We start from the raw sequence: 10,085 nt of genomic DNA on the forward strand, positions 1-10,085 counted from the left end.
CCCCTCCCCTCAACCCTATCACCAGGGCTCTTTGCAATTGTTATTTCTGAGGTCAGGTTTTCCGGAGGGGTGGGACCAACATGTCAGAGATCAAGTTTTTGGCTGGCATGGCAATGAGTTTGGTTACAAAGAACAACTGAGCAATTAAGTAAACACACTGAAGCTAATGGGAGTCAGCTTTCTAACTAGCAGAGAAAGGAGCTACCAACACGGGAAGGTAGGAAGCTAGAAGAAATGCTATGGCTTTGGGTCAGAATTGGAGGTATCAGTGTGAACTCATCTTTTAATATAGCATAATGTAGATATAAAAGGAAGTATAAATATGAATGTGTGTGTCTATCTCCTAAATGTATATGCTTATAAGTCCTAGAAGCAATAATACCTCAGTAGCAGTAAGCACACTTGGAGCCCAGATAAATAGTGCTCTGCATTAAAGGAAGCCAGTGCTTCTGAGAGAATGGTTGGCTCCATGGCTGAGGCTGAAAATTCAAGAGTCAAGCCTAAAGCATCCAGCTATGCCAGAATGTTAAGGATATACTCAAAATATGAGGACACATCAAAAGAACACAAGAACTAGCTTTAAGCAGCTCCCATGAGCCAAGTTTAGAACAATTTAAATAAATAGCAAATCATAACCCACTGAGGAAAATTCTAAAGTAAACAAAATAGAGGAATAGGGAAAGCTCTACCCTACAGTACAATGACAAATAATAAATCTAGAAGAAATAATGAAGTTAAAAAGTCACCATTTGGCACCTTTCATAATATAATATCTAATTCAGGTAAAATCACTAATGGAAACTAAAACATAAAAGTTTGACAGAAACAGGATTATTACAAAATCTCAAAGTACCTCCACACAAAATACTTACTAATTAGTACAACTTATTTATTAACTGTGAGGTCAAGAAACCTAGGAGACATCATCTCAACAAAGTGATAAAAGTTAAACATTACCAGCAATGGGACAAATCAACCTCGTGTTTTTCCTGATATGCACTAAAAAAAACACAGCATCACTCTGGTGGTACTACAGCCCCCAAATGCATATTCACAAGAAAATATGAGGGAAAACTTTATTGAGAGACACTCTACAAAGTAACTAGCCTGTATTCTTAAAAAATGCCAAGGTCATGAAAGACAAGGAAAAACTGAGGAACTATTCCAGACTGAAGAAGACTAAAATGGCAATTAAATGCAACACAGAATCTGCGATTAGCTCCCGGACCTCTAAACATTATTGGGGGAATTAGCAAAATTTGAATGAGCGCTACAGAGTAAATGGTAATATTCAATCAATGTCAATTTCCTGATCTTGAAAGTTGTACTGTGGTTACGTAGTAGAGTATTCTCACATTTAGAAAAAGAACTCTGAAGTATTAAGTGCTCAAACCCTTTAATGGATTCCCATTACACTTTAAACTACATCCAAAATTTAGACAAGGTCTGGCACTACCTGGCCATCATTCAACTCTCCAGCCTGATCTCAGAATATTCACGACACATTCTAGTCACTAAAATTCCATGCTCTCTCCTGGCTCGGGGCCTTCGCACATTTTTTTCCTTGTACTTGGAAACTTTCTTATCACAAGTTCCCATTTCTCTTGTCCTCATTCATTCATGCATTCAACAAAGATATACTAAGAGTTTACTATGCACCAAGCAGTTCTAGAACATAGGAATTCAGCAATATATAAACTTTTAAAACTTTGTGCCCTTGTAGAGTTTACTTTTAGAAGGGGATACAAAACAAGAAAAATGAGTAAAAATTTAGTATAGCAGACAGTGCTAAGTGCTATGCAGAAAAATAAAGAGGTGAGAGGGATAAGGTATGTGTATGGGGTGAGGTGAGAAGACTAGTTTTTTTTTTAATAACATGGTCATTTGACTACACAGAAGAAAAAAATAAAAAATCTTAACACATCAATAGTAGAGAAGCCATGAAGAGGTGATGAGATATGAGAGAAAAGCATTACGAGTCAAGGGAAGAGCAAGAGCCAAGAGTACGCCTGACAGTACCCCTGCCACGATAAAGAGGCATGTGACCACAAAGCGGGCACAGGAGGAAACAGCAGGAGATGAAATCAAGAAATAATGATGCCTTGAGTGCAACTTGTAGGACTTTTGGCTCCTACCATACAGAGTAAGAGAAGGAACCATCAGCAGATCTGGACAAGAGTAACACAAGCCAATCTATTTTCAGAGTTGCCCTGCCCTGGCTGCTGTGTGGAAAACTGACTTGCAGGTGTGCAAGCACAGAAGCAGAGGTGAGTCAGGAAGCCACTGCAGAGATCCAGTCAAGGGAGAATCCCCAGTGGTGGCAGAAGTGACGCGCAGTCGATCTAACTTCTTGTTTAAATTAGTTCCCCTCTTCACAACCTCTCAGGCCTTTGCATTTTTCCTTCAGAGAACTTACCACAACTGGTAATATATTTATTTGTGGGATTACGTTTAATGCCTTTTCTCTCAAAGGATTCTAAACTCCATGAAAGTATGAAGTGGGTCTGTTCCTTCCGTTTCACTGCTAGCTCCAAACAAATGAATCAGTAAAATGCAGTGTCTAAAAAACAACTTTTTTTCTTATTTCCAAAAAGTAAAACCTAAGATTCTCTATTTTGGGAATGAACAGGAGCTACCAAAGAACATGCCCATAGGTGAGAATAGCAAGTACCAAGGGCCTGAGGCCACAGTGTGCCTAAGGGCATGCACATCACAGCAAGGAAGTTGATGTGGCCACAGAGCAGGGATTGGCATACTTTTTCTGAAAAGGGCTACTCTAGGCTTTGCCAAGCAAAAGGTTAAATCAAGGATAATATGCAGGTACTTATATAACCAGAGAGAAAACTCTTGCCCTGCCCTGTACCATTTTTATCTGGGTTGGACCATCTCAGATGGTGAAAACACTAGGTACACAGTTGTCTAACTGCCATTAGCTGGAGACTCTGAAGGAAGAGTACCCAGTCTGGTGGCGAGAAGTCCAGGGGAGGGAGGTGGGCAGTGGCCAATACAGTCCGTTTCACTCTCTGCTCCAGCGACACACGGATTCTGGCATGCCTTCCTCTCCTCCCAGAGTCCAGCCATCTCAACTTTGGCAACTGGCACAGATGGCAGGAGACAAGGCAATTTGCTGTGTCATCAATTCCCAGTTTGAGACTCCACCATTCACTGCTAAGCCATTGCAAGCAGAAACCCAACATGTAGGTGGCACCAGAGCAAGCTCTGGGCAGCAGAGAGGCATGGCCACAGGCCTGGGAGGAAGACACTGGAATAAAGGGCAGGATGGGGCAGAGGGAAACACCCCAGCTAGGTCTCCAAGGTTCACAGTGCCAACCGCCAGTGGTGCCCATGGACCACACAAAAACAAGCAGCTGGGCAGGCCTTAGTCTGCTAACTTCTGCTTAAACAGAGCAAAGAAGGAAGTAGTAGGAGATAAAGCTACTTGCTCTGCAAATGGATCAGGAAAAAAAGAAAGACTAAACAGAATGCACTGAAGTTTTTATACCTATCCTTTTCACTCCAAAGCTTTTAGAGTCAACTCTCAAAACCTGAGTTTTATTGGGGAAACAGTTCATTTATACCCTATATTTAAAAGACTAGAAGCTATGTGATGGAACCCTCAAAGTAAAATACCTGTCTCAGGACAGGTCATGTAACTTCAAGTGTAAGTACTATGGAATGGCAGCCATTGGAAATCTGACTCCATAATATGGAGTAAACGTCAACAGAGAGACCAACTAATGATTTTCAAAAGAAAGCAACCATTGCTAACTGCAGGCAAAATGCTGCTCCTACAGTACCACATACAATAAGCTACTCCTTCGATGTAATTCCACCATATCCAACCCCACATATATAGTTCAGCCTGGATCTCAGGTATCAAAGTTCTCTAGAGAGGGAACCGAACAGAACAAGAGACTCTACCACACCCCTCTCTCTATCACTGAAATATGCTTTACTATATCAGCAGACTCTAGCTCAGGATATACCTCTCCCAAAGTAGACCTAGGCTGCAAGTTGTCCACTAGTGGGAAGATGGAAAGCCAGTATGCTATACTAGAGTAGAAAGGAAAACAAACACACACACACACACAGTCAGAAATAATACTGCAAAGAACTTGTACCGTTTAAATTTTCACTTATTTTTAAAATAAAATCTTTATCAACTATAAAACCCTAATTTCCAAATAAAATTAACATGCTATTTTGGTAGGGGAAAAAAAAAATCTTAAACATTCTTAAAAGGTGTGATGCCATAGTGGGCAGACCTCAGGCTTCCAAGTCAGACAGCTCTGCGTTTGATTTAAACTCCACCAACTCTTAGCTGTTTGACTATATGCAAGTTTCCCAACCTCTCTAAACCCTTCTTAAATTGAGGGCAACCTCACTTAATTTAAGCACGAGGAACAAAGGATAAAATATAAACTAAATGCTTAAAACAGTACCTGGACACATCGCACATTGTGGACAAATGGTAACTACAGAGTACTTTGCAACTATTCAGAAGTGTTTTATACTTTCTCCAGTATTTCATAAAACTCAATCACTTTAGAGCAGATATCTAAAACTCAACTCTTAAAAATCTCATGAAAAGGAAAACAAAATGAATATATTTCTTTAAATATACCAAAAATAAGAAAAGGACAAATTTCCGCTAGAAATTCTAGTTTTTAAAAAATGTGTTTTTAGGGAGAAAGGTGTAGAGATGAGAACAACCAATCCACTTAAGACAAAGTGATACTGCCATGCAAATTCACATAACCCATCCAGCGCCATTCAGTATTTAGGGCTGAGCAATCCTGCCTATCAACCTGAGAGAAAAACAAGAGAATCCAAAGAGTGGGGCCATATAATGGTCAGAGTTAATAGCTGTTCCCTGAACCTTATTTTCACACTTCCTTCTTTGCTCAGTTTATCGCATGAAGAATCATTAATAAAGCACTGCTACAGCAGAGTGTAGTAGAAAGTAAATAGTTAGGGAGGCAAGAGGTCAAGATCTTAGTCTAATCCTGCCACAAAGTTAATCAGTTGTGTAGCTTAAACCCGTATGCAGAATTTTCTGAGAGGATTCTCTCTCGGGTTACAAAGAATGAAGATAGCCCTGATAAGCTATTTTATTTATTAAACCTTAGAAAAGTCAGAATACAGAAAAGCAAGGATTTTAAATCTTCCTTTAAACTTTCATGTTTATTCACCTAAGCAGAACAAAATTCCTGAGCCAAATTAAGGTCTGCTAACTACAGACACTCTTTGAGACCAAGGGTCAAGTATTAATGTATCTTTATAGTCACCACACTATTTGATTAACAGCAGCAACGTCACTAGGGTTAATATTATTTCAGTATCTTCAACAATCAGAATGTAAGCAAAAGCTGTGAAGTAAAATGGAACAGCATTTTCTTCCCTGATCTATAAAACACCAGTACTTGGAAAAAAATTCAGAAATTGAGACTAGTCCCATCAACTTTATTTCATAAATGAAAAAGGTACAACCATAATGCAACAAACTAGATACTAACCCCCAAAAAAGTGATAAGACAAATCTATTTAGAAACTTTACAAAATCTACATTAAAAACTCTTGAGCTAAAACAATACTAAAATTACAAACTATTAGAAAATGTCAGTGAGAATACTACATATCAAAACCAGTGGGATGCAACCAAAAGCAGACTTAGAAAAAACATACAGTCTTAAAATAAATGTATTGTAAAAAAAAATGCAAAGCTAATCACTCAATTGAAAAGATAAAACGAAAAAGAAAAGTGAATGAGAAAGCAGAAAACAAACAAACAAACAAAAAATAGATTTGGTTTTAAAAAAGGAAAAAGGTGGCTTTCAGCAAATCTATCAGGGGACAAAATCATACATAATACATGCACAAAGTCAGGAATAAGGAAAAAACTGTAACTACAGATTATGAGGAGAATAAAACATTTTGCAAGGACCTCTGTGTGACAAAAGATACCACATACATAATGATGAGACAAGAAACAGATCTGAAGATGATATTTGCAATACACATAATGGAAAAAAGATAAATAGCCAGAAAATATACATAACTCTTAAAAATCAGTAAAGGAAAAAAAACAATCAACATAGAAAATGGGCAAAGAAAAAGAACAGGCAATTCACAGAAAAAGAAACTAAGTGGCCAGTAAACCGAAGATGCTTGACCTCTGAGAAATCAAGGCAATGCAAACTAAAACCGGGTACCATCTCTCATCCATCAGTTTAGCAAAAAGCAATCACTTTCAATTATTAATCAGTGAGTATTCCCAAGGATGTGAAGGAAAAAAAACTTCACTATTACCTGTAAACTGATACAACCACTGTAGAAATGAAAATGTAAATATCCTATTCCAGCTAAACAAAGAGATCTAAATAAACAACCTACTCTACTCTCCCCCAAAATTCCACAAAAAAGGGAATAAAAAATTAAAAAGATGTAAACGCACAAGGACAAAGAGAACGGGAAAGAACACAAGAGCACACAAGAAGTTTCATGGAATTTTCTAAAAGGTGAAAAGTGAATGAATGAAGCAGAGAAAACAAACTCTAACTGCCTAGAGAGAAGGGAGCCAAACGATGCAGAGAAGCTGGACAGGATCTGAATTCTGAAGAAAAGAGGTATCACTCTCGAAGACAAGAATTAAGTGTGAGTCTGGGAAAGAGGTATGGTTGAAAATCTTTGAAAGAAACCTCTGGGCTTCCAGATCCTCCATGAGGAGGGTAGGTTTACTCTCAGGAAAATGTCAGCAATATCACACACAGCTCAGCAGGGAAGAAGGGGACTGGGAGCCTATTGTTGGGAATGCTAATCACCTACATCATTATCTTCTTCCTTCCTAGTAGAACAGCAGATTTTAGCTGGATATATGACTGCCCTTAATAAAAATCCCTTTACCTATCCTACTGTTCTATGAGATGTGGACATACATAATGGCCAATAACAAATGAGCAGGGTGCTGCAGGGCAGTTTGCAGGAAACATCCTCTAAGTACCCTGCCTCCCTTCCTCCATCTTCCTGTCTAAAACTTGGGTATGACTGTTATCTGGACCCTGAGAACAAGGACTCTAGGTTTTACAGAGCAGATCACTGGAAGGAGCCTGAGCCTGATGAACTTCACAGAACCACAATACCATTCTTGGGCCATCAGAACTACCCATCTACCAACTTTTTACACAGGAGTAAAATCATTAATTTAACTGATAATTTGAAATCTACCATACACAGCTGAATCCAACCCTAATACAGTAACATAGATGACATAAAACTAAAATAGATAATATAAAAAAATGCATACATGATTGCTGAAATCGACAACCTCCACTCCCCCTGATCAAATTTCAGAAAGCTGACAACTAGGCTTTTTCATGGAAGGAGACTAGGAGCTTTCTCTCTGAAAACACTAATCACCACAAAAGACATGGAAGCTGATATCTAGAGCTTATCCCCGCCCCCCAAAAACCAGCGGGGTTTCCAGCTGATCACACCTTAGTTTAATGCTCACTATTTACCAAGGCTCTTCTAATCAATTTGTAGTTAAAATCACTTGATAAAGGATGACATTCACTCAATATTATAACACATAAATATAGTTTTAATACTATAGTTAGTAATAAAAAGGCAAGTCCATTACCCGACCGTATGTGGAGCTGTGTAGCAGTACTTATCAAGCTAGCCTCTATTCTTCAGGAATTAGCTTAAACCCTCTTTTTCAAAAATTTTATTTAAAAGTTTATTAAGTTAAAAATATGTTCAATTTACACAATTATCCAGACACAATTATTAAAAGTAAAATATCCTGCTTGACTGAACACCCCCCAACTGTTTGATTTTTACAGCAAAGGTACACACCTCCATTATAAAATTTTACAGACTGTAGTGTATCTATTAGCTTACCCTAACTCCACTAGAAGAGCATAAAGTGAAAAAATGTGCTAATGTGAGGACAATATAGAGGTGACTAAAGAAACAGTTTCAAAGAGACTGTCTCTGCAATATCCCCATTTATTCCTAGGAAAAGACCAAAAGAATGAACAAATGAATGAAGTTTTAAACTTCACAGAACCACTATTCACCAGTCTCTCTTGTCTGTTAGTCTTAAATCCATGCACCAAATGTCTCTGAACTCCTCCTCCTGACTCAAGCTCCTTAAGGGTTGGGATCAAACCTAATCGATTCATGTGTTCATTATACCAGAGCTCATGTTTTTTTTTTTAACACTATTAATGAAAAATCCTCACTGAATGCTACTCATGGCCACATAAGAACTGCTTGGGAGTTGTTTTTTTTTTTTTTCTTTTACAGAACATTAATTCTAAAGAATGGCTAAGTATTTATAGGTTAGCTTAAAAAAAAAGTTTACATTAAGTATCAACCTAGTGATCTTTGCAACCCAACAGTCTTATCTTTAAAATTGACACCAATGGGTCATAATCTCTCTGAGGGATCTATTCAGTATCCTGGAGAACCAGCTCTTCCCCAGTCCATACTAACATTACTTTAATCCACTGCACATGGAGAAGTTAAACCAGGAGAGTGACTCAGACAAGGGTAATTAAATTAGGCCATTTCCCATCATTACACATGGGCACAAGCCAACCCAATCAGAGGCCTTCCCTGAACTTTCACCAGGGCAAAAAAGAAACACACTCTTATGTAAGATCCTGAGCATTAAGACCACTGTAATTACAGGAGAGCCAGTAGCCATCTCTTCCAATACAGGAACAAAGCTCTCCTAAGAAGGAATCAACCTGAAGGCAAGATGATCTCCAGAAATGCCTAAAGCTAAGGAAGCCATATTCCTTGACTTTTCAGTTACTAGAACAGGCAAGCTAGTTTAACCTGAGCTTCTCCTACTTGTATCTTAATACAGCTGTGTTTTTCCTGTGAAACAAGGAGAATATGCTACACGTAGGAAATGAGTTTATTAACAAGGTAGACGAAAAAAATTTTTTAACTATAAAATGCTTATAAAAATGTTCTGCCATTCTAACTGGAAAAGTACTACCAAAGGAACTCTAGTTAAATACAGCATGAACTCAATAAACATGGGCTAAGAACACAAATTTACTCCATAATGTGCATACCTGTTTGTGAATAAACTGATTCCAAGCAACCTATCATGAACATTCTGTTACTCAAGTTTAATTTCAAATAATGGCAGCTCCTAACCTACGGAATTCTACGTGTCACTTGATTACGAGGAACTTAGGAAAATGACTCGTTTCAAGTGGACAGCAAAAACAAGTAAAGTAATAAAAGTAAAATAAGTAAAAAAATTTGTTCCAGTGTCCCAATTCTGCCACCTTCCTCAAGCAACTGCTATTATGAAATCCAAATCACACCAACAAAGTTTCGCGGCGATGCAAAAAAGGGAAGAGACAGGAGTCTCAGAGACCCCCAAAAAGTGAAGAAAACTAGTTCTGGGTAAACGTGGCAAGAGACCTCAGTACGTGGCAGACCCTTCCTCCCAGGTTGGCCTAGGCCGGGCGGACCAAAGGCTAGGGTGGGCAGCCAGCGGAAGAGGGTAGGGTGACCGGCGGCCTGCGGGGCGGCTCCTGCTCGTTAGGAAGGAATGCAGACCACACCTACGCGCCCGGCCAAGCCGGGGCGGGGCGGCCGGGCCTGGGCCGTGGGTAGGAAGGAGGCAGACAGGAAGGGCGGAGGAAGCAAGGGGAGCAGCAGGCGGCCCACAACCTCCCCGGCCCGGCCCCGGACCAACCTCAGGAGCGTCTCGAGCGCGCCCTCGTGCTTGTCCAGCGGGCGGCCAAGCGCCGCGCGGCGCAGCTTGCTGAGCTCCTCGGCCGCGCGGCAGTACTGGGCCTGCTCCTCCCCGCCGCTCGGGTAGGTCTGCTGGATGAACTTCACCAGCGGCTTGGCCAGGTCCACCTCCGAGGTCTTTTTCAGCTGTACTGAGATGAACGTCGCCATGGCGAGCGCCTCAGCCGCCCTGCGGGCCAAAGAGACCACGAGACGGCGACGAGGGCCAAGGCGCGCGGGGCACTGAGCCGGCGGACGGGTGGACTGACGGGCTGACGGACGTGCGCTCGGCCTGCGGTTGGGATCCGGCCACTTCCGGG

At 40.2% G+C, this 10,085-nt stretch overlaps 1 protein-coding gene across 2 annotated transcripts in view; it reads right to left on the reverse strand.

The window, feature by feature from the left end:
* PDCD6IP (programmed cell death 6 interacting protein) overlaps positions 1 to 10,085 on the reverse strand; it is a 57,789-nt gene extending 47,704 nt beyond the window's left edge. Inside the window, exon 1 of one of the 2 annotated variants that reach the window (XM_031469878.2) lies at positions 9,728 to 10,085. In XM_031469878.2, the coding sequence (XP_031325738.2) occupies positions 9,728 to 9,936 (209 nt within the window). In that variant the 5' untranslated portion in view covers positions 9,937 to 10,085. The remainder of the gene's footprint in view (positions 1 to 9,727) is intronic. The other variant, XM_010982047.3, reaches the window with a different exon arrangement.

Source organism: Camelus dromedarius, chromosome 17, assembly GCF_036321535.1.
Source record: "Camelus dromedarius isolate mCamDro1 chromosome 17, mCamDro1.pat, whole genome shotgun sequence".
Classification (NCBI taxonomy): domain Eukaryota; kingdom Metazoa; phylum Chordata; class Mammalia; order Artiodactyla; family Camelidae; genus Camelus; species Camelus dromedarius.